The sequence below is a fragment of the Sceloporus undulatus genome, chromosome 5, assembly GCF_019175285.1.
Source record: "Sceloporus undulatus isolate JIND9_A2432 ecotype Alabama chromosome 5, SceUnd_v1.1, whole genome shotgun sequence".
In the NCBI taxonomy this organism is placed as follows: Eukaryota; Metazoa; Chordata; class Lepidosauria; order Squamata; family Phrynosomatidae; genus Sceloporus; species Sceloporus undulatus.
Genome location: NC_056526.1, coordinates 41713776 through 41739344, shown reverse-complemented (window position 1 = coordinate 41739344; position 25569 = coordinate 41713776). Strand labels below are relative to the sequence as shown.

General features: G+C 41.9%; 2 protein-coding genes across 7 annotated transcripts in view; one reads left to right on the top strand and one right to left on the bottom strand.

Moving 5' to 3' along the window:
* Positions 1–14999, bottom strand: part of STRA8 (stimulated by retinoic acid 8) — a 27837-nt gene extending 12838 nt beyond the window's left edge. For 2 of the 4 annotated variants that reach the window (XM_042468262.1, XM_042468264.1), the window contains exons 1-5: positions 14909–14999; positions 10099–10296; positions 5910–5985; positions 2604–2688; positions 1519–1668 (exon numbers count right to left, since the gene is read on the bottom strand). In XM_042468262.1, coding sequence (XP_042324196.1) covers positions 1519–1668; positions 2604–2688; positions 5910–5985; positions 10099–10290 — 503 coding nt within the window. In that variant the 5' untranslated portion in view covers positions 10291–10296; positions 14909–14999. Of the gene's footprint in view, positions 1–1518; positions 1669–2603; positions 2689–5909; positions 5986–10098; positions 10297–14060; positions 14159–14908 lie in introns of those variants that run through there. The other 2 variants (XM_042468263.1, XM_042468265.1) reach the window with 2 other exon arrangements.
* Positions 15000–20855: 5856 nt separating this feature from the next.
* The window catches only part of WDR91 (WD repeat domain 91), a 28322-nt gene continuing 23608 nt past the window's right edge, over positions 20856–25569 (top strand). Inside the window, exons 1-3 of one of the 3 annotated variants that reach the window (XR_006104062.1) lie at positions 20856–21089; positions 24231–24410; positions 24644–24851. Coding sequence is in view for 2 of the 3 variants with exons in the window: in XM_042468261.1 (XP_042324195.1) it covers positions 20967–21089; positions 24231–24410; positions 24644–24851 (511 nt within the window). In the remaining variant the exon portion in view is untranslated. The remainder of the gene's footprint in view (positions 21090–24230; positions 24411–24643; positions 24852–25569) is intronic. The other 2 variants (XM_042468261.1, XM_042468260.1) reach the window with 2 other exon arrangements.

Genomic DNA, 25569 nt, shown 5'->3' with positions numbered 1-25569 from the left:
ACATTGCTGTTTTACCAGTTAAATTAGTAAACCATAAATTTGGAACTGGCTTAAGAAGCGTTATTAGGGAAGCAAGTTGCGCCACCATCTGGCCAAACTACACTTAACTTTTGTGCAAAAAAGAGTGGCCTAGCTGTTTTAGCCATAAGAAACAATTCAAAATCCTTATTCGTTTACTTTGTGTACAAGCTTTTGAGATCTCCAGATCTTTTACTCAAACAATATATTTTTAGGCCTTTCTAAAAATCTGAAGTGACTTCTAAAATGACCCGATAGAAGCTAAAACTATGACAAAAATGCTCCCCCACAGCCCTAGAGGGCATTAGGGAACATTTTTGTGTGGTGGGGGCAGGTGATGGGGCAGTGCAACCCCCTCAAGGTCTCCTAGGGGGTAATGTGGTTCCCTAACCTCCCACAGTTTGCCACCCGTGTTATGTGATGGCCACACACATAAGAGTACTTAAGAGCAGCAACAACTGAAAGTAACTTGTTCAGAAGCATGAATCAAGCCAGATATTGTTAGAGCTTAGAAATGTTACTTTGCTGGGCTACAATGCTACAACTCCGAGAATCTCTTAGGTCCTGTAAGGGAGATTCTGGTTTTTGCAACCCAAAACAAAAAAACATTTTTCCTCTAAGCTCTAGGTATTGGCTTGCCACTTGTGCCACCAAGCACTTATCCCCAGCTTGCATGTGGCTACTTTTATAAGCACATTCCACTGTGCTCAAGCTGCAAAGATCCATTGACTGGAACACTTGAATCCTGCTGACAGATACAAGCAAATATTTTCTCTGTTCCTCATGGATAGAAATTTGGTAAAAGTTGCAAAGTTCCTTGATAAATGCAGCTGCTTTCCCGAGGCTTTTTAAAAATAGTACCCACATCAGTGTCTCCAAACCTCTAAGATTAAAATAAAGGCAATTGTTTTAGCACTCAGAGCTGGGATTTTGGAACTTAAAGCTACCTGCAGGGCTCCACTACCCAGGTGTGCTTGTGTGCTTTCAGCAATAGTGTTGAATGGAAAAAAAAATGACAGGGTATAGTTTCACCCATTTCTCAAGCACTGTAAATAATAAGTTGTACTGCTGAATTTCTTCAATCGTAGAAATATAGGAGCCTTTCTTGGGGGACATGCAGTCACACAGAAATAATTTCACCCTATATCACATGGAAAGCCATGGAAAGCCACTGGGTGACTTTGGGAAGTCACATCTTCTCAGCCTTAGATGAAATCAATGGCAAGCTGCATCAGAATAAATCTTGCCAAGAAATTCCTAGCAATAGGGTTGCCATAAACTCGAGTTCATTTGAAGGCACATAACAATACTTTACCTGGTGGTACAGCTAGCATGGCATACTGGTTTGAGTGATGGACTACAACTCCGGAGACGAGGGTTCAATTCTCCACTTGGCCATTAAAACCCCAAGGCTTAGGGTCACCATAAATTTAAATTGACCTTACTGTACACAACAACAACAACAACAACAGGGGGGAAGTAACATGCTGTTTCACGTACCGTTCAAACTCCATGAGATCAGGAGATGTAGGCGGTGACTGTGTAAGCCTTAGATTTATATCCTCTTCTATTGATTTCTTCTCCTGTTCCTGAACCACATACCACACTGTAGTGCCACTCTGATTGGTAACACTTGAAGGGGGTGCTACACTGGGAAGCAGAAGGAGAAACTTCATAGTTTCCTCGCTTATAATGAATGCATGATTGAAAACTTTATTCTGAGCCATTCTTTTATAATCTGCCAGGATCCTGAAACCATGCAGAATTCTACACTGGCAGAAAGAAATTAACATAAAAGGAGTTTGTATGTTGAGAGACCTTGTAACACCTTTGAGACTAACTAAAGAAAGTTGGCGGCATGAGCTTTCATAGACTTAAGTCTGCTTCCTCAGATGCATTTTAAATTAAAATGCATCTGGGGAAGTAGACATAAATCTAGAATACTCATGCTTCCAACTTCTTTCTTTAGTTAAGGGCTGTACAGATTGTCCCTGGGAGACCCCCCCTTTCCTGGCCAGATTGGGGCTGCGGCAACCTCACACCACAGCCCTGATCCGGCCTCTGGAGGGCATGCTCTCCAAAGGGCGCCATAGCCACAGTAGCACGGCTCTATGGCACCCCTTCAGCATTGCATCATTTGGACGTGGCACCAGAGGTACATCATGATAGCACATGCCGACTGGACTGGTGTGCGCCAAAATGGCACCATGGGGTGGAGTTAGGACAAGCGTCATCAGGACGCTGCACCCTGATTCCAACCACAGGCCGGTGCTTTCTGCCGGTCAGTATAAGGCATTTGTCTCAAAGGTGCTACAAGGTCCCTCTACATACTGATTCTACAGACTAGCATGGCTATATCTTGAATAAAAGGAGTTTGAAACTGAGACTCATAACTGAGTAAATGAGCGGTATTTTAGAGTCTACTCTGCTCTACATTCATTTTCCTCAGTTGTTTCACAGCCTGGTAAACTGTCTATAAAACAAACCTCATGAGGCAGAAGTTCTTCATTCTCCTGAAGTTGTTTAGGCGCTTTAAGAGGCTGAAAGTGGATGATCTCAGAATGTTTACATTTTCAATGTCTTACCTGTCATTGTTGAAGTATATCTTGACATATTCTTCCTTTACTTCCTCCAGGCTTGACGGGTTTCCATCCTCCAGATTTAAAACCTCTATTGCCAGCAGAAAGAACCACTATCACACACTGGCATATTATGAGGCTTGCTCCTCAACAGGCTTACCTCAATAAAGTGATGTGGGTATGGAAAGAGTCATGGACTAATAATTATCACAACAATACTAGCAACAACAATAGATATTACTATTACTACTCTGATTTCCCAGACTATATGGTGAAAGCAGCAAAATATAAAAGCTTGGCAAGGATTATCAAATTAAAAATTACATTTTTAAAAAATAATTAAAAAAAATAATGCAGCTCTGATTTGAGGACTACAGCTGAAGGACAGAGTATATGCTTTGCATGCATCAAGTCCAATCCCATATATTTTAATTTAGAATGACAAGGTAGCAAGTGATGTGAAAGTTCTCTACTTGAAGCCCTGAAGAGCCAATGCCTGTCAAGAGTGGATAATACAGGGTTAGATAGACAAATACTCTGAACTGGTAAATAGTAAGCAACACAAAGAGGTAGTTTAGGCTGGGAGAAAGTGAAATAACCTAAGAGAACTAGTAAATTTCATGGCTGAGCTAGGATTGTAAAGCAGGTCCCCCTGGTCCAAATTTAATACTTTACTAGTATCTACACTGACAGTTATAAACTCCTTAACAAAGATAAAATAAAAGACGGTATCCCAAGAGACCAAACAGGTTGGCAGTGCCCAATGAAGACGTTTTGCTCTTGGAATCACAGTCTAAATTTCTCTCTGCCTCTGCTCCAAATAGGACCAACATTCTAAAAAGCCTGCCTGCACAATTTAGACACCATTTTATTTATTGCTATTCTGCTACATGAAGTGGGTTGCCTCATTCTGCTATACAGCAAAGCCAGCCCTACAAACTGCATTAGACTGCAAAGCATTCTCCCTGAAATACTAATAACCTATGGGCAAGGAATTTTCTTGTTTAGAGAAACATCCAAACACATGTGTATAGCTCTGGCCTACAGTCTAGAGCAGGGGTAGGCAACCTTTTTGACCCGGGAGCCGGGTTGCTGTCCCTCAGACAACTAGGGGGCCGAAGCCAAAAAATAAATAATTAAATTATATATAATATATATATATAAACAAACCGGGACAAATGTAGGATAGAATTTACAAATGGAGGGCACTTTTTAAAATAAAAAATGGAGGACAAGCAAAAAAAATTGCTGATTTTTTAAAAAATGTTAATATAAATGCATGTTTCTGAGGCTTCTAATAGACAATTGCCCCCCCCCCTTGCCCGCTGCTTGCCCGCCTCCTCCTGATAGGCCAAAGGCCCCGGTGGCAATCGGCGGCAGGACCGGGCTGGGGCTGGTCCCAAGGCCTCGCCGAGCCAGATCCGGCCCGCAGGCCGCAGGTTGCCTACCCCTGGTCTAGAGCAGTGGTCTCCAAACTGTGCCCTTTAAGAGATTTTGGACTTCAGCTCCCAGAAGCCTCAGCCATGTTGGCCATTAGTCTGGGATTCTGGGAGCTGAAATCCAAAATCCCTTAAGGAGCACAGTTTGGGGACCACTGGTCTAGAGTGGTGGAGCCACAAATGGAGCACCTCATCTGTTATCTGTGAGAATCAGAGATCTATGGGATGGAATGTCAGAAGGAACAAGAAGCCTAGCAGCCTATGTAGTAGCAGTCTACCTCTTCGTAGGTCATAACTGCAAGTGCATTTTACCCTTATGCTGCTGGCTGTATTTGACAGAAGGGGTGTACATGTTTAAACAAAGTGGCATATTCATTGTACAGCTGTGAGTACATGCCACCTCCAATTGTGATATAATTCACCCTGCCTTTATCTCACTGCACATATGTTACTGAAAAGGCACTGGGTAACAAGGCCTCATTGTATCAAGTGTACAAGTAACATGAGTGCCAGTGTATGATTCATCTAATTAGACACCATTCAACAAAAATATGAACATTTAGACATGGGGATAGATCAGACTTCCGTAAGTTGGTGCCTTGAGGATACTGTGAGTTTCAACTCCCAACAGCCCCAGCCAGTATGGCCAGTAGCCAGGAATTCTGGAAACTGTAATCCAAACGATCTGGAGAACACCAAAATTGAGAAGGCTATCTTTGACCCAAGGGAACAAAACAGAAGAGACATCACACACTCAGATATGCCTCCTAAAGGAAATTGTTAGAAGGAAGGATATGTTGGCTGCACAGTTTGTCAGTCAAAATGGCTTAGATGGGAAGGAGAGGGCCATGATGGAAAATATCTTTTGGGTCCATGCTATGCATATCAAGGGGTGTAGCAAAAGAAACACATAATTCCTATATAATATTGATGAGAAAAATGGGACTAGGTTTTACTTTAGGGTGGAACTGTATACCATCTGCACACATGAATCTGCCAGAATAATAGGAATGACTGGCACAGGGAGAGATTTGCAGAGGACTGGCAGACAGGAGTCTAGGAACTTAACTCCTCCCTTACATGTTGATTCTCCACTACAAACAGCATTTTTAAGTTGAAATTTACACCAGCTGAGCTCTAAGCTTATGTCTAGGAAAACAGCCTGATTTCCAGCAACAACAACAATAGCAATAGCAATTGGCATGAAAGGAATTAAGTACCCCACCTTCTACCTGTCTACCCCTGAAAATGGTGCCATGTAACTTAATGATGTTAGCACATATTAGTTTGGGAGAATTTGCTTGCTAAAATAATGCCTCATTCTATCCTGAAGTACACTGTTGTCCAGCCTGATAGTGATTCCATGGCTTCATTCTCACTTACAAATAAACCAGTTTGCGATCCAAATCAATGGATCAATTTGACAGTGGGGCGTGGTTCACACTGTATTTGCCCTGACTGCACTTTCTTGTTGTAAAATAACACACTTCTCGTTCACACTGACCAATGATTTGATTCCAAAGGGACCCTCTTCAGCGGACAATCATCTGATCAAATCATTTAAAAAATTGATTCTGATCTGCATCCCGTTCACACTTGTGCTGAATTGATTTATTGCATAAGACGCAGAAAAAATTAGCATCAAAAAGAAGCATGTTAAATGGGTCTAGCACATGGCCTCCCTTTCCAAACTGCTCTAGAAATTTGACTCAAGTGTGAAACAGGGTCATTTAAACCAATTCAAACCAGTTTGCAAACCGGTTTAAAACGCAGTGGGAATGAGGCCCACAATAACCTGAACATCTGCCTGGTTTTTCTACTAGAAACAAGGAAGAACAGGAGAACATGTTTGGGCAAGCACCGCATACAGTACCTTTCATCCTCAGCAAGTTTTCCAAGGTTTGCTCCAGTTCCTGGATATAATTCTTAGCCTTACATAAAACCTGACTCTAAGTAAGAAAACAGAAAACACAGCCAATCTATACATGTTCTGTGCAGATTACCATTTCAATATAACTTACATTTCTTGACCAATCTTTTGTTTTAAATGCATCAGACTATGAAAAGGAAAGGAAGAAATCAACAAAGGGAGATAAAGTGAACAACATTTTTGTCTGGTCAGAAAAAAGGACTGTTTTACATCCTGGTTCACAGATTACTATGATCCTCCCTTTGTTCTTTAGATCATTTAAACAGTAACAAACAAAGGCAGATTCATATACTGATGTGTGTCACACAATAGTAACAGTCATGTGACAGTACAGAAGTCTAAAATTCCCATCATGTGCCAGCCATAATTAACACATCCTTTTTGTCACATGCAAGCAGCATCCATGGAGAGAAAGACAAGTTTAATTTATTGCATGGTAATCTGAAAAAGTAAAGTGTTTCCATTAATCCACTTAAAATCATTTCAGGTGAGAATCCACTGATGTGAACAGAGTACTGTGTGACAGCTACAGGCAGCATATTTACACAAGTTTAAACTGGTTTACATATCCAATAATCAAAATACCTATGGATTAAAGTTATATCAAGTTGGTACAAACTCCAGAAAGATAAACTTAGCAGATGTGCAAATGACACAAACTTTGCTCACTTTCAATTTATCCTTCATATGATCACCCTTTGCATTGGCCTTTCAAGCCCAAGTTTGGAATGGGGTATCTGCAACCAGTAAAAAAGGAATGGGGTATCTGCAGCCAGAAAAATACCATAGGTTGTCCTGGTCCTGTATTGCCCTAGAAACGAAACTTACTATATTGATTGAGGAATCCTCTTCTGACTTGACATATACTCACTTGTACCTTTCTTGCCACATCAGTAGTAGCAGTATCGCTTATCGGCCTTTTGGCTAAGATCAAAAATAACAGTAGCAGTGCCCTGTGGACAATTGGAAGGTACTAGGTTTGGGAAAGTAGCCCTAAGTCAGATCTTCAAGCACAAAGAGATTATCCTATACCCCATCCAAAGGAGTACCATCATAAAGATACTGATAAGATTCTAGATAAGCTACTTAGTTAAGCATTCTTAACTAATCTAGAACAATGGGGATTTTACTTTCTGTACTCCTGGCTTGACACTACCCCCAGTTCAGCCTTACCAGTTAGCAGCTACTGTGAGTGACTGTAGTCTGTTCTCCTGTCAACTGGGATGCAGCAGAAGGATCTTTCCACCCCCTCCCTTGAGTAATCTCTGGCACAACAGGATGCCCATTGCAATTCCTCCATACACTAGAGACTGTTCAGAGGAGGGGTTGAAAACATCAATCTGCTGCATCCCAATTGTCAGGAAAACAGATTTCCATCACTTGCAGACACTGATGCCTATTAAGTCAGGAATAGGGGACTTTTACATTCCCCAAACCTTCCCTACATTATTAAATATATATGAATTGTGAATATGAATCACTTATGAATGCATAACTCTAGATTACACATTGGTAGTGATCAATATACATTCATATACACAAAAAAGGAGACCCAAAAAATTACAGTAACTACAGGACCACTGTACTAACTTCTCATGCAAGCAAAGTCATGCTTAAAATTCAGCAGCAAAAACTTCTACCATTTATGGAGTGAGAAATCCCAGGGGTGCAAGCTGGATTCAAGAAAGGAAAATACACTACAGATCACATTGCAAATACACAAAGAATAATGGAGAGCACCAGGGAATTCCAAAATAAAATCTATATCTGCTTTGTTGACTACAGCAAAGCCTTTGCATAGATCACAAAAAGGTATGGAATTACCTCAAAGAAATAGGAGTACCACTACATTTGATTGCCATGTGTAACCTGTACAAGAGGCTGCCGCCAGAACTGAACATCGGAAACAGAATTATTCTCAATCAGAAAAGGTGTCAGGCAAGGCTGAATACTACCACCCTATTTATTCAACCTGCATGCAGAAAATATTATACACAGAGCAGGCTTAGACTCAGAGGCAGAAAGAATGAAGATTGAAGGAAGAAACATCAACAACCTAAGGACGTTCACACAGGGGATATTAGGTTAATGCAATGTCATCCCGGGTGCAATCATGGGGTTTCAAGTTTTTGTGGGAGAGGTTATCACACATAATCAAAGACAATCCTAAATCAATTCGAACCCAATCCTGGGGCATCCGAGAGATGGGTAAATTCCAAGAAATATAGAATTTACAAATCCTGTTCCACTCCAAAGTTTCGTTCATTTCGAATTTGCCAGGTATGGAACACATGTCTCAGTTGCCCTTGGATTGCCTTTGAATCAGACTACAATTCCCAAGCTCCTTTGCTGGCTGCAATTTTCTCTCCTGTGCTCCCTGGCTGTTCTCTCTGGGAGCAAAGGGATAGGAAAAGTGAAGACGATTGTGCTGCCCCCACAAGTTAAAAGACTGGCACCAAAGTCCACCTTTCCTCCCTCCCTTCGGGCATGGGGGGCTTGTCTCTCAGCCTCGCAAAGTTCCTCTCCGAGTTCTGGAGCAGTTTTGGGGATGAAGCAGCCCTCCCCACAGACACACTGCCTTCCTCCTCCTTTCAGCCCTTTCTGGCTCTTTCCCTTTGCAAACTCATCCTCTCCAACTGGAGATGGGGTTTGTCATTGCCATCTTCTGAAGAGGCTGAGAGAGTGTGACTTGCACCAGGTCACCCAGTGGGATTCAATCCCTGCTTTCTACAGTCATAGTCCAATACTCAAACCAAGTACAAGGTTGCTTTGGACTGATTTTGAATTGGTGAATTGCCTAAATAACGTGAAATAAAGGGTAATGAATGAACAAATAACATGAAACAAGGCAAAACCACGGGAACCGGAAGCAAGCCCTGCTGGAAGTGTAAAAAAGTCACAATCTGGTTGTGTCCTCACTGCGCATGTGCAGGGATGCTAATTCGAATTCTAGACTACGATGGGTACGTACTCATATGATATTTTTTTTTGCATTTGCACTGGTTTGGCTTTGGGATGGGGGCTGTGTTCTTCTGTGGTGTGATAACCATCCACATAATTGCGTTCATTTCGGCCCCACTTTGTTTTCTTTCGAAATTGAGAGACATTCCTCCCGTGTGATAACATCCGTAGATATGCAGATGATACAATACTGCTAGCAGAAACCAACAAAGACATGGAGCAATTACTGAAGGTCAAGGAGGAAAGTGCTAAACATTTAAAAAACCAAAAATAATGAACACAGAAAATCTACAAGAATTCATCCTGAATAATGAGAAAATTGAAATATCCAAAGAGTTCCCATATCCTGGACCAAACATTTTCAAAACAGACACTGAAGTCAAGAAATTGGAAGAAAATTAGGACTGGGAAAGGCAGCCATGAAAGAACTGAACAAAATTCTAAAGTGTAAGGATATAACTCTGAACACAAAAGTGAGAATAGTCTAAGCCCATCACCATGCACAATGTGAGAGCTGGACAGTGAAGGCTGACAGAAAGATAATAAACTCATTTGAGACGTGGTGCTGGAGAAGAGTGCCGAGGATACAGTGGTCAAGAAGACAAACTCTCCCTGGAAGCCAGGATGACTAAATTGAGGCTGTTGTACTTTGGCCACATCATGAGAAGGCATAAATCAATGGAAAAGATAATCATTCTAGGAAAGGTAGAAGGCAGTAGAAAGAGTAGAATGACCACATGCCAGATGGCTGGACTCAATCAGAGATGCCACAGGTTGAGCCTGCAGGACCTGAGCAGAGCAGTGGAGAATAAGGGATCTTGTAGATGTCTCATCCATGAATCCAGAACAACTCAAGAGCAGTTAACAACAAATAACAGCTGTAGGTTATACATTTGTAACTGTGATCATTAATTCCAACCATATTTAAAATCTTCGTCAGGCAAAGTTGAAACAAGCCATAAATGAGGCATCTATAAATCTATGAGATATCTATAAATCTAACAGGCAGTTGTCTGCCAATCTGTTCTGAAAGAAATGTTTGTACTAAGATAAACATCTCAGTATAATTTCATGACAAAATTAAAAGCACATCAACTATTATGAGTGAAACATACAAATTTTACCAGTATAAAAATAATGCTTAGTATTTGGTGCAGATTTATTTCTATACCTCTGATACAAAATTTTCTTGCTGAGAATATACAGTTTCTTGTAGGTTGCTGAAAAGCCCTGCTAGAGTAGCTCTCTGGCGAGCCTGAGTCAAGCGCCTTTTCCTCACTTGAGGCTTTGGGTTTTGCAGAGGTTGGCGGTTCCTAGGAGTCACTCTCACAAAGGGGGTGTTGCATGCGCCAGTTGTCTCCATCAAAAACTGCAAGAGAAATGCCTTTCCATTACTGAAAAAAATAACTCCATACTGTCAGTGAATTAGTGCAACGCAACAGATAGACGTCAAATGTACACGAAACCCATTGCCTCTCACTTTATTAATACCTAATAATAATAATAATAATAATAATAATAATAATTTGTATCCTGCCTCTCCCTATATTGGATGGAGGCGGGTTTAGTTATTTGTATTCACATGTTCAAAAAATATAGGGCCAATCACAGGGAGACAAATGAGAAATCACCTCAGTGAATGTGGTGCCACTCTCACGATCTGTCTATACTGAAGAAAACAGAGTAATTAAGAAATGACTATGCAAAAAATGTATCTCAGATTCAGCATTAATTATATGTATATGAGTAGGCAAACAGATCTTGCAGCAGCTCTGAGACTTACTGAAAGACAGAAGTTGGTAGCATAAGCTTTCACAGACTTAAGTCTACTTCCTCAGATGTGTTTGGGGGAATGGAAAGTAAAAATGAGATAGTGTGCTGTTAGAGATCCTATTAGCCACCTTTGTTATGGGAAGCTTAGAGAAGTCTAGCTAGATTTGTCAGAGCTGTGTAGTATAGCCAAATGTGGTGCTAGAATAACAAAAACTGGGCCTTTGGTATCCACTTGGTTTTGGTTCCAGGACCATCCTGTGGATAGCAAAATTCATGGATGCTCAACCCCCTTTGTATACAATGGTGTCCCTTATATAAAATGGCAAAATCAAGGTTTGCTTTTTGAAATATATACAGTTGTCCCTCCATATTCGCTAGGGTTAAGGGAACAAGACCCCCATGAAAATGGAAAAACCGCAAATAACAAAAACACTGTTTTTACCTGAGAGGACACCTCTCTAGGAATCTCTAGGTCCTCCAGTGCAACTCTGTGGTCAATGTCCAACATACACTGACCATAGAATGGCACTGGAGTAGCTACAAATGGTCTTTCAGTGCAACTTTTAGTTAAAGTTGACCACAGAGTTGCACTGGAGGACCTAAACAGTCCTAGAGAGAGCATATTAATGAAATCCGTGAATAATCAAATCTGCAAATATCAAAGCCGCAAATATGGAGGGATGACTGTATATATATTTCCAAGCCATGGATGGTTGAATCTGTGGATGCAGATCCAATAAATAAGGAGGACCTACGTAGTAATTCCAGTTTTGTAAAAAATAATCATAATCACAGCCCTAAGTGGCACTTCCAATAAGAGAAAGGTGCATTTTAGGTTTGTGAACCATTGTTATTTTAAAGGTATCACATGTTCAAAAGAAACAAATAGCCTGGTGTTGTGGACAACTCAGCACAGGTCTCTTTGTGCAAGCTTTATAAGGATGATTCATGATGTGTACTGTATATGTCAAAAAGACTAAATGTGGCCTCAGTCACAAGACTCAGGTATCATAGTGTTTCCTCAATTGAGTCCAGAGATAAAATGATTGGGAAAGAACTGCCTGCTGCAGTACTGTGTCAGATTGCTTTAAGAGACATTTGGGCTAGATACATAACAGTAACCCTGTAACATACCAATCCCAGACCACAATGTTTACCATCCTGTATCTGTATCCTCTGACAGGACAAATCTGTCTCAGACAGCTTGGCTGCTATCATATGCACTTGCAGTGGGAATCAGATTGGATGCAGAACTTATTTCATTTCAAATAAGCATAATTAGAATTGGAGTGAGAATCTATGTGACTCCTAAGGACACTACAAGAGGCTTGTGGAAAAGGAGATCAGTTTACAGGCTTAGTCTTCCTTATGCGGAAATCCAAAATACTCCTAAAAACAAAACTTGTTTCATGAGTGGCTGAGATAGTGATACCTTTGCTTTCTAATGGTTCAATGTACACAAACTGTCTTATGCACAACACTGTTAACATTATTTTATCTAAATACATTCAGGCTACATGTATATGGTGAATATGAAACATAAATGAATTTTGCGTTTAGACATGGGTCCCATTTCTAAGATATCTCATTATGTACATATAAGCAAATACAAGTACAGTAAGCCCTTGGTATCTGCTTGGGTTTGGTTCCAGGACCGCCACACCACCGATACCAAAATTCATGGATGCTCAAGCCCCATTACATACAATGACATAGCGTACTGTATATATAAAATAGCAAAATCAACGTTTGCTTTCCGGAATTTATGTTTTTGGAATAATTTTCAAGTCATGGACAGAGAATATGTGGATATAGAAGGCCAACTGTTTTCCAAAATCCCAAAAATAAAAAATATCCAAAATCCCAAACTCTTCTGGTCCCATGAATTTTGATCAACCTGTATCGTAAAATTCCTTCCCATTGTACCAAATCCAAGCTGACCACAGGAGAGAACTAGCCAGAACATGAGTCCTCATTGCTTACATCCCCTCTATTACAGTTCTTTGCAGTCACATAAAAGATTAATCCACAAAAAAATTGTGTACATAAAATGAATAACTGAGTTTGGATCCTGTTAACAGGTACATTGCAGAACTAAGATCTTTTGGGACAAAATGTTTAAAGCACCCCTCCCTTTCCATATCCCCTTTTGAAGATATCCAGTTCTCAGGACAAGAGAGCTTGTCCTGGCTGAACACTTGGAGGTGTCAGTGATACTCTCTTATACACAATAATAAATGCAAACCATTGTGCAAATTTCAGTCTCAGGATGAAAAACAAGAGTGCTATTTCTGTGTGGAAGAACTGAATGGAAAGACTGCTGAAATGCATGCAGTAGAGTAGACTCAACTTGTGAAAATGCTGGGGCTCAAATGCACGGCTGGTACTTCAGCAAAAGAACAGAAGCCTTCTTTATGAACTTTTCTATTTTTAAATTTTTTTAAAAAATATCCTTTCCAGTTACCCATTTGCTGTCAATTTCAGAGAATATTATTATTATTATTATTATTATTATTATTATTATTATTATTATTTATATTTCTCACCTCTCTCTGCAGATCGAGGCGGGATTACAGCAATAAAACAATTCCATATAAAATATACAATCCTTAAAACAATGACATTACTATTAATTCACTGAAATAACGGATCATTAACTAACATTCACACTAACATTCATACAATCAGATAAGTGGAGTATTTAAGAGGGTAGGCATATTTTCTCTCCCTCAGTAGTTTACATACCATTAACATTTATTTATTTATTTATTTATTTATTTATTTATTTATAAACCACCCTTTCCCCAATTATGGTGCTTATTTCTTTTCCCTCATTAGTTTACATACTTATTATTAATTATAATAATTATTATTTATATCCCACCTTTCTCCCAATTACGGGTCACATTTCCTCTCCCTCAGTTGTGTACATACTTATTATTACTTTTAATTATTATTATTTTATTTATTTATATCCTGCTTTTCTCCCAGTATAAGGACTCCTACTATCTATCTACCTCATACTTACAGTAATGTGACATTTCTTCAGCTGAGAAGGTCCCTATCAAAATAAATTACTTCCCATTAACTGAAATGGAAAGCAATTGGATTTGGTTCTGAGTAAATAAATATTTAAGAGCGGGGCTTTAAAATACACTTTGGAAATTACTCCCATTTTGGGACAAAGGCAGGATATAAATACCCTAAACAGGGTGGCCAGGTGCCCTCCTTTTCCAGGACATGTCCTACTTTTCTATTGAGGAGGAATTCCGAAATGTCTTCCATTCTGAGAACGACTAAGAAGCATGAATTTACATTTATATTAGTAGTTTTTCCCAGCTTTATTTTGTAGTGTCCTACACCATTCTTTGATGTCCTCTACGTTTGTGGTGCCTTGTCTTCCTTTGCTGTTAAGAATATCTGGTCACCCTGCTCCTAAATAAATACATCAAATCAAATAAACCCATGGCCTCTGTATGATGTGCATTTTGGCCGGCCCAATAGAAGTATCACTATTCTATAGATTGTGGATATTGTGCTTTTTGCCGTAAGGCCAACACAAGCTACCCATGGATGTGTTTTCTGGTGTGTTAACCGTCTGTCACTTTCTCAAAGCTTTTGTGCACATTATTTTTTAAACTCCTGACTTGAAGTAAAGAAAAACTCAACAAATCAAACCTTGTCATAAAGTCCAGTTTTAAAGACCTGACTTGAAGGAAAGAAAAAATGAACAAACTGATGGTTATTTTGAAGTCCATTTTCAAAGTCCTGACTTCAAAGGGGGAAAAAACTGAACAAGCTGAAAACATTTAATTAAGTCCATGAAAATCTCTCTGTATCCCCACCCCCCTGGCTGCAATGTTTCTGGAAACACCCTCCATAGTCTCTCTCCCACATTCTCCAGATTAATTTGGACTCCACCATGTTCTCCTCCTAAACCTGCCTGACTATTGTGTGTTTGTGTGTTGTGTAGCCTTCAAGTCCTTTCCTACTTATAACAACCCTCAGGAGGACCCTATCATGGGGTTTTCTGAGCAAGGGTCTTCAGAGGGGGTTTGCCATGGCCATCCTCTGAGGCTGAGAGAGTGTGACTCATTGCCCAAGGCTACCCATTTGGTTTATATATCTGGGCCAGGATTCGAACCCTGGCCTTCAGAGCCGTAGCCCAACACTAAACCACTAGGCCAGGCTGGCTCTCTCTGCCTCACCTTGCACCAAACTAAGCGCCAGCAAAAGAACAGCCACCCAGCCAGCCCAGGCTGCCTTCCCGCGCTCGCCCGAGTGCCACCAACTCACCGCTCTAAGGCAGAGAGCCAATCAGAAGGCAGCAGCAGCAGGAGGCGACCAATAGGAACGCTCTGGCGCTGAGCGAGAGGTTCTGGAGAAGGGCGACTGGTAACAAAAAACGCGGGAAAGTGGGATTTTTGAGGCAGGGAAGATTTGATGGTGCTTTTCCCGCCAAAACCTCGAGACAGAGGCCGGCGTGACTAGGGCTGGTGCCACCTCAGCGAGGGTTACCAGGCGTCCTCCTTTTCCAGGACGTGTCCTCCATTTCAGCCTTCTGTCCAGGAGGAATTCCAAAACGTCCTCCCATTTTGAGCATGACTAAGAAGCATGAATTTACATTTATATGAGTGGTTTTCAACTTTTTCTTGAATGTCTTCCTTACAGTCATATTAGTGTTTTTCTTTGGCTCAGGTTGACCAGGCGTCCTCCTTTGCCCAGGACATGTCCTCCATTTCAGCCTTCTGTCCTGGGGGTATTCCCAAATGTCCTTCCATTTGGAGCATGACTAAGAAGCATGAATGTACATTATATTAGTGTTTTTTGGCTCAGGTTGACCAAGCGTCCTCCTTTTCCAGGACATGTCCTCCATTTCAGCCTTCTGTCGGGAATTCCAAAATGTCCTCCCATTTTGAGTGTGACTAAGAAGCATTAATTTACACTTATATGAGGTTTTTTGGCTTTAATTATGTAATGTTGCTACCTACATTTTTCTCTAACAACCTACGTTTTGTGGTGCCTTGTCCTCCTTTGTGGTTTGGACATCTGGTCACCCTGCACCCAGAGGGGTAACTCACAATGTTACCTCATTGATCTCCTTTCATACCACATCATACAGATTCCTTACTAACGCTTCTTCTACTCGTTGTTGTGTGCCTTCAAGTTGTTTCTAACTGGTAGCGACCCTAAGGTGAACCTATCATAGGGTTTAATTGGCAAGTTTCTTCAGAAGGGGTTTGCTGTGGCCATTCTCTGAGGCTGAGAGAGTGTGACCTGAGTCACCCAGTGGGTTTCCATGGCCAAGCCAGGATTCGAACCATGGTCTCCAGAGTCATAGTCCAATGCTCACTACACCACAATGGCTCTCTCTTGTATTGTTTTTACTCATAAACTGTAATTCCTGTGTAGTACTGAATGCAATGGCAATAGCAGTGACATAAACCACTATCAAAATTTTAAAAAATTATACCTTTAAATTACAATATCATATGTACAGTATGAATGTATTTACATGTACAGTGGGGGCCCTTGGTATCCTCTGGGGTTTGCTTCCAGGACGCCTGCCAAAATCCATGGATGCTCAAGTCGCATAGTATACTACAGCATAGCAAAACGGTGTCTTCCTATATAAAATGGCAAAATCAAAATTTGCTTTTTGGAATTTGTATTTTTCTTTAATATTTTCAAACCATGGATGCTTAAATCCATGGAGAAAGAATCCATAGGCACTGAGGGCCAACTGTACATTTAGCTTACACATTGTAAACATAAGTGTGCTTACACACTTATCAGTGCACTTAAGCACTCCCTAAGCGATATAGAATTGTACAGTGGATCCTTGTTATACGCTGGGGTTTGGTTCCAAGATCTCCCGTGTATAACAAAATCCGTGTATGCTCAAGTCCCATTAAGTATAATGACATAGCAAAATGGTGTCCCTAATAAAAAATGGAACATCAAGGTAAATTTTTACTTTTTTGGAACATTTTCAAACCGTGTATGCTTAAATCCGTGTATAAAAAAATCCGTGTATAAGAAGGGCCGACTGTACTTGCTATTGCTATTTAGGGTGTCATCCAGTGCAATCTGCACCCCTTTCATGATGCCTCTGCCTTGGGACACTATTTAGACAGACCTTGCATGGAGATGGAAGGAGAAAGCAGGCTCTGAGATGAGGAGGAAGAAACTGAGAGCAATGGAGTGTATGTGTGGTGGGAGACTGAGGCTCTGAAGGGGAATAGCCCTTACTTGGGGTACATCTACATCGTAGAATTAATGCCGTTTGATGCCACTTTGACTGCCATGACCCCATCCTACAGAACTGCAGGATTTGTAATTTGGTGAGGCACCAGCATTCTTAGGCAGAGAAAGCTAAAAGCCTTGTAACTCTACAAATCTGAGGATTTCATAGGATGGAGCTGCAGCACTTAAAGTGGTGTCAATCTGCATTATTTCTAGGGTAGACACACCCCTGTTTATCAATTTCACATCACCGGGAGTTATTTTTAGAGGGGCTTTAAGCCAGGGGTAGGAATTAATGCAGCCCTTTGAATGTTCCTGGACTGCAAACGCCATCAGCCCTGGCCATTATAGCCCATAGTAGCTTGTGTATGGCCTCATGATTCCCACTCCTGTTTTAAGTCACACTACACTCTTATAGAAATCCACCAAACAGTGATACCTTTATTGGCCAACTGAAATGCACAAGATACTTGTTGCAAGCTTTCGAAGCTCCACAGGCTTCATCAGGCAAGGTATTACAAACCAAACAAGAGAAAAATTGGAGATGTTAGTAAGATGCCAGCATTTTGTTGTTTCTGGCCATGTGGAATTGGGAGTTTTTCAAAGTCTAGGAAATTTAAAGTCCATTTGTGTATCAACAGGACTCTTCTCTTGCAGTCCAATCTTTCTCCATTCCTGTGAGGCCACAGGCCTCTTGTAGGCAGAGGACAATGGATTCTTGCCTGATGAATAAGCCAGTGGAGCTTTGAAAGCTTGCAACAAGTATATTGTGCATCTTGGTTGGCCAATAAAGGTATCACTGTTTGGTGAATTTTTGTTTGAATTTGCTAAATGGCCAACACAGCTACCCCTGCATACACTCTTATAGCATTGCAATATGAATTTCCTCTGGGAACAATGCTGCAGCTAAATAAACTATTTATTAACCATTTTATTGGATCTATTTTATTAACCATTTTATTTGGTCAGGTTTAGACTCACTGGGACTCGGAAACTCTGCAGGGGTGGGGGACCGATTAGGATGGTCCACCCCAGGAGGCTGATGGATCCAGATGGATTCCTGAGGGCGCTTGGGGAGTCTCCTGTCACCTTGGCAGGTGATTCTGTTGAAGCCCTGGCCAGCCTTTGGAATGGGGAAATGGCCAGGACGGTGGACACAATCGCTCCTGTGTGTCCTCTCTCACGGAGTGGAGCCAAACCAGCCCCCTGATTCTCCAGGGATTTGATGTTGATGAAGCTAATCAGACGGAGATTAGAGCGACGTTGGCAACAAAGAAATAATTTTTTGCTGCCAGCATTGCATCTGCAAGGAGCTGGCCAGCAGAACTGTTCCAACTTGGTCAGGGGTCTTTTACACACTCACCCTCAAGTAGATAAATGCAGGCCACTCAGAGGCTCGCTGTGAAGAATTTGCAGGGCATTTTGCAGATAAAATTGCTCAGTCTGAATTGGATGCTACAGTTGATACAGAGTCAGTGGATATAACCTTGGCGCCTGTTAGTCCAGTGTTAATGGATACTTTTCAACTTGTGCAGCCTGATGATGTGGACAGGATCCTTGGAGAGGTAAAAGCCACCACATGTGTCTTGGACCCTTGTCCTTGTTGGCTTATTAAACAGGCCAGAGGGGGAATGGCTGAGTGGGTAAAGGAGGTAATCAGTGCCTCCCTACAACAAGGCAGAATTCCATCCTGCCTGAAGGAAGCTGTTGTGAGGCCTCTTTTAAAAAAGTCATCCTTGGATCCCACAATAATGAATAACTATCGGCCAGTGTCTAACCTACCATTTCTGGGCAAGGTTTTGGAATGTGTGGTGGCTTCCCGACTCCAGGGGTTTATGGATGAAACAGATTATCTAGATCCATTTCAATCTGGTTTCAGACCTGGCTATGGAACAGAGACAGCCTTGATCGCCTTAGTGGATGACCTACGCAGGGAACTTGACGGGGTGTGTGTGTCCCTGTTGGTTTTCCTGGACCTCTCAGTGGCTTTCAATACCATTGATCATGGTATCCTAGACCACCTCTCTGGGATGGGGCTTGGAAGTACTGTTCTACAGTGGCTCCGTTCTTTCCTGGGGGGGGGGGGGGCGCGAATCCAGAAGGTGATACTGGGGGACTCTTCTTTGACCCCCTGGCTATTGACCTATGGGTTCCCTCAGGGTTCTGTGTTGTCCCCTATGCTGTTTACATATACATGAAACCACTGGGAGAGGTTGTCTGCAGTTTTGGGGTGCAGTGTCATCAATATGCAGATGACACCCCAACTCTACTACTCCTTCCCACCTTAATCCAAGGAGGCTGTCCTGGTCCTAAACCAATGTCTGTCTTCAGTAATGGACTGGATGAGGGCAAACAAGTTGAAACTTAATCCAGACAAGACAGAGGTGCTCCTGGTCAGTCGGAAGGCAGATCAGGAAATATGGATCCAGCCTGTGTTGGATGGGGTCACAATCCCCCTGAAGACACAGGTTCGCAGTTGGGGGGTACTCTTGGTCTCAGCTTTGAACCTGGAGGCCCAGATCTCTGCTGTGACCAGGAGTGCTTTCGCACATTTAAAACTTGTGCACCAGCTGTGCCCACTCCTTGAGAAGCCAGATCTGGCCATGGTGGTACATGCCTTGGTTACATCCCATTTGGACTACTGTAATGGGCTCTACATAGGACTGCCTTTGAAAAGTGTTCGGAAAATTCAACTGGTTCAATTAGCCGCTGCCAGGCTGTTAACAGGGGCAGATTACAGAGACCATACAAGGCCCCTGTTGAAATAGCTTCATTGGCTGCCAGTTTGTTTCTGGGCACAATTCAAGGTGCTGGTTATTACCTACAAAGCCCTACATGGCTCAGGTCCATGCTGTTTGGCAGTCTGTTTCTTCTGGTATGAACCTGCCTGAGATCCTCTGGGGAAGCCCTTCTCTCCATCCCAACACCTTCACAAACACGGTTGGTGGGGACGCGAGAGAAGAGGGCCTTCTCAGTAGCTGCCCCTAGACTCTGGAACTCCCTGATCTCCCAGGGAATGGATCAGAACGGCTCCCTCCTTGGTGGCCTTCCGCCGGCAGATGAAGGAATTGCTATAAGGACAGGCTGGGATGTTGGACCAGTTTAAAAATCCTTTTTAATGTATGGGGTTTTTGTTTTTTTGCTTTTATGTTGTTAATTGTACTGTTTTTTAACATTGTGAAGCTGCTCTGAGTCCCAGTCTTGGGAAAAGAGCGGGATATAAATAAATAAACATTGGGAATTGGTTTTTTTAATGGTATTTTAGGGTGGGAGGGAGATTGGGGAACTAGGATCTAATATGTCCTGTTTAGGGTTGCCATAATTTATGCTTTTATCTATTGATATTAATGTTTGATTTTATCGTTCTTGTATGCCGTTACCCGTCTCGATCCAATACAGGGAGAGGCAGGATACAAATAAATATTATTATTATTATTATTATTATTAACTATAGATATTTATCAACTATAAATAAACTACGTTTCCTTTCCAATCAAGCTCCTTGGTCTCTGGTTAAAAGTTCTGGTTTTCAGATAATCAATAATCAATAACAGGTTCCCCCAGGGCAGTTAAAGTGGCCTCAAACTGGATTGTTGTTGTTGTTGTTGTTGTTCCTGCAGTGTGTCTGTGTGTGTCTGTGTGTGTTTTGGGCCTTCTTTATTAGCCATGCTCAAAATGGAGGACTGACAGAATGAGGGTGAGTGGTTCCTCAAAACTGTGTGCTCTCTTTAAGGGGGTTTTGGACTTCAACACCCAGAATCCCTGACTATTGGCCAACATGGTTGAGGCTTCTGGGAGTTGTAGTCCAAAATGGAGGCCTCAATTTAAGCCTCTTCAAGGGCCGTGGCTCAAAGGCGGTGGGATTCTGGTGCCACAACAAACTACACTTCCCAGAATCCCACCGCCTTTGAGCCACGGCCCTTGAAGCGGTGCCAAACCGGGTTAATTCTCCAGTGCGGATGGAGAGGAGGCGGAGCTGTGGGCCTCCCTCCTTCCTTCCCTGCCTCCCGTGACCCGGCGATGGCGGCCGCAGCGGAGCGGACAGAGGAGCTGGTCCGGGAATATCTCCTCTTCCGAGGCTTCACCAACACTTTGAAGCAGCTGGACGCGGAGATCAAGGCGGACAAGGAGAAGGGGTTCCGGGTGAGGGAGGCCTGGGGCTGGGAGGCTGGGGGACTACAGCTTAGCACTGGGATGGGCCTGCCTTCTGTGCTCCAAAACACACTGCAGGGATAACCCACTTTGAGACCGCTTTGGCTGCCCTGGCTCAATGCTAGGGAATCCTGGGAATTGTACTTTGTTGTGGTACCAGAGCTCTCTCTGACAGAGAAGGCTAAATGTCCCACAAAACTACACTTCCCAGGATTCCCCGGCATTGAGGCAGAACACTTTAAAGCGGCCTCAAACTGGACTATATTTCTGCAGTGTGTTTGGGACTGTTAGGGTTTTTGTCTGGAGCACTTTAAACACACGGCAGAAATAATCCAGTTTGGGACCGCTTTAAACTGCCCTGGTTCAGTGCTAAGGAATCCTGGGAAGTGTAGTTTGGTGAGACATTTAGCCTTCTCTGCCAGAAATTTATAATTTGTTGTGGTATCAAATTTCTCTGACAGAGAAGGCTAAATGCTTCACAAAACTACGGTTCCCAGGATTCCTTAGCACTGAGCCAGGGCAGTTAAAGCAGTCTCAGACTGGATTGTTTCTGTAGTGAGTATTGGGCCTTTGAGCCAGGAGTGGGTTTCTGTGACTTTTGGACTTTCAGAGTTGGCCTGACTTGGTTTAGGGCCAGTGGTCCTTTGGGCTGCGGCATTCACCCCTTTAAAACACTGAAGCTCAGTGGAAGAGAAAGCAAGAGTAGGGGAGGCTCAATGGATGGAGAAAGGCGAGGCATTGGCTTTAAAAACATCACATCTTATTAAATGTTCACTTTAACCACATTAAACAATGTCAATATAAATACATTTAGGCTGTGTATTTATGATCTTGTAATTTAACATCACAAGTATTGCTATTATATATGCAGTGATGTATGGGGATTATGATTTGTCAGTAAAATCAGAACAAGATCAGTACTACACCACCATGGTCTTGTGGATTGAGGATTGGACTATGACTCTTTAGATCATGGTTTGAATCCCAGCTAGGCCATGGAAGCCCATACATGACTGAAGAGTTACCACACCAGAGGATGCCAATTGAGTGATGCCACTGATACATGTTTTGGAGTCTCCTTCTTTGGAGGTTTTTAAACAGAGGCAGGATAGTCATCTGTCGGGGATGCTTTGATTGTGAGTTCCTGCATGGGAGGCAGTTGGACTGGATGGCCCTTGTGGTCTCTTCCAACTCTGTGATTCTATGATTCTATAATAACTCCTAACAATATTCTCATGTTTTACAAACAGTAAATGTCAAATGGCTCCAACTGTGTTTAAACCAGAATGTTATATCACTTTTATGCCAGTGGCTTTAAATCCTTCTAACACAGGTTTTTTTGTTTTGTTTTTGATTACAGACTCTATTCAGTGCAGCTCTAGCCTCAGGGCCATTGCAGATGTTAGGATTTGGGGTGTGTGGATGGAAAGGAGTTCTATATATAAAAGTGAAAGAGAGGCATGTGATGAGTATACTTGAAGCTTTCCACGGTAAAAACACATGGTTATTGTAGACCTTAACCAGGTTTTCCTAAGGCTTTTCAGATGACAAACTGATCAGTCTAAAACAGACACAAGTAGATTGACCAGGACATTTTTCATACTTTTTAAAATCTCATCTGTGATTCTTTAAAATACAAATAAGTATTACTTACCTTATAAGCCTCTGAATACAAATACAGTGGTGCCTCGGGTTACGAAATTAATTCGTTCCGCCATTCCCTTCGTAACGCGAAAATTTCGTAACCCGAAATAGCTTTCCATTAGCGCTGGAAGCCTATAGCATTTGAATTTCGTGCCGAAATGAATTTCGTAACCCGAAAAAAATATTTCGTAACCCGAAACAGTTTTTGCCAATCCAACTTTTTCGTATCCCGGAAATTTCGTAACCCGCGCATTTCGTATCCCGAGGTACCACTGTAATATAACCGCTGAATCTGAATGTTTAGATGCACATTCTTTTCAGTCCTTATGAGAGCATGATTTCATATGAGATTAAAACTGTGGATAAATGATATTGTGACCTTAATAGGTGCTGCCAAAATTTATTGCCCTCTCCTATTTTATCCTTTTCTTGAGGTGTGTTTCCTCAGAACGTGAAATCCCATGGTCTCACTGATCCACATATTTAATTTCATCTTTGAGTTTCATTATGATGTTACAGTTGCCTGCTATGTCAGCATATTTCCAGTTAAGTTGGTGGCATGGTGCCACCTGCAAGTCTGCAGTCACCTGGCTTCTTTTGGTGATCCTCATTCTCTCTCACCCACCCCTTCATCCCATTCCCATACCACAAGAATGGTATGACCTTTCAGATGCTGTTGGAGTACTACGTCCCAGCATTCTTCATCACTTGTGAAGATGGCTGGGGCAGCAGAGAGATGCAATTCAACAAGATATGGAGGTCTGCATGATCCCACCCCTGGTGATTCAGGCAATTAAGAGCTTTGTGGAGACACTGACCTGGGAAGATAGGATGTTAAAACAGATGGATCACTAGGCTAGATGATGCCTTAGGAATTAGAATGCCCAGGATGGCTTTAGCCTTCTATTGATAGCAGAAAAGAAATGCTCTGTTGAAATCAGCCTTCTTGATTTTCAGTGAGTCTCCAAAACAATGAATGTTAAAACTTTTAATTGGAGAAGTACCAGTCAAGTCTACATTTATAGCATTTTCCCAAGCCTTGCTTCTGTAATGAAAAGGAATGTCTCTCTGTGAGACATTCTTCTTCCTCTTCACTGTGTTGTATAATAAAATAGGGCCAGCCCTACTAATAGGTATAGTGAGATGATTGCTTGAGGTAGTAGACACTGGGATGTGGCAGCAAAGTGTTGGAGGAGATTGCCATCCACTGTGCAGCCTGCCTTGTACCTGCCTTCTGGTGGAGTGGAGGCCATTGTCACACCACCAGTGCTGAAAAAATAGCCTAGTTGGCTATGGTGCATGGAATAGAATTGTGTGTGTGTTTGGTCCAGGCAACAAAATGCCTTGAAACAGGCCTGTCATAAAGTTTTCTCAATCAAGACATGCACAGAGAGAGGGGGGATGCTGTGCTAACCTTTAGGTGACAGAAGCTGAAAATTACATGGGCAAGAATTAACTGGGTTTTGTTTTGTTTTGTTTTGTCTTCAGGTGGATAAAATAGTGGATCAACTTTTACAGTTTGTTCACAGTTATGACCTGGCTTCCCTTCGGGATTATTGGAGTTATCTCGACAGGCGTCTTTTCAGCCGATTGGAGGATGTATACCGGCCAACAGTGAACAAGCTGAAAATCAGTTTATACCGTTACTACCTCGTTCACACTGTGCAGGTCTGTGCCAAAAACAAAATCAAATGCCATGGTTTTGTGAAAAGACCCAGTGCCACACCTAACAAAATGCTACACAGTAGTTTAGTTTCTATGCTCTGTGCTGTTTGGTAGGAAATAGATCCTTAAGACTGTCTTGGGTTGAGAACACTCTGAGCAGTGAAATACATAATGAGAGCTACATGTGATACAGAAAGAAATGAAATCTGAGCTTCTTTCTGTTTTCCCTATTTTAGACAAACAGAAATGATAAGACACAGGAATTCTTTCTTAAGCAAGCCTCTGAACTTCAAAACCAAGCTGAGTGGAAGGACTGGTTTGTTCTGCCCTTCATCCCGAATCCAGACACAAACCCTACCTTTGCCTCATATTTTTCCCGCCAGTGGGCTGACACTTTCATTGTTTCTCTGCACAACTTTTTGAGTGTCCTATTTCAGTGCATGCATATCCTTTTTCAGTGTGGAAGCTTAATTTTAAGTCTGTAACAGCTTTATGCTCTGCCTCCCAGTTAGGAAGCAGTAGTTGGTGTTTTATTCTTTAGGGAACAACAATGCAGCTTGCTTATTGTGCCTTAGGTATATTTTCCAACAGTCTGTACTGTTTGGGGTTTCAGCAGGTGATCATCCTCAGGTCTACTTTACTAGGACATGAACTTGGAACAGTTCCTTTTTTGGACTGTGGTTTGTCTTGCTGACTGGAGGATTCTGTGAGCTGTAGTCCCAAAAAGTAACTCCAAACTCCAGCTAGGACTTTATATTAAAAAGGGCAAGACCCAGCATTGTACTTGTCATACACTATAGCCCACAGAAATGTACGTGCCTTCATTGAATCAAAGAAGTAAGATAAATGCAGCCAAAGACTGACTAATTTTAATATAAATTGAAATGTGATATTTGGCTCAACTTCTATGAGGGTGGAATTTTGCTTCATTCTTGTCCTCAGGGACCACAGTCTCCTTGCTTCCAGAGTGAAGTTTTACTGTTTTTCGTTTGTCTCCTTCCAACAGTATACACTCTAATCACTTTATTCTATGTGATGATTTCCCCTACTTCCTCCAGCAAAATTAAGACTCAGTTTTTCTAACTGTAACTTCACAGTGTCTGTTTATTTTATGGTCTATTTAGGCATTCAGTGACTGCAGCATCACAACTGTTTGGACGGC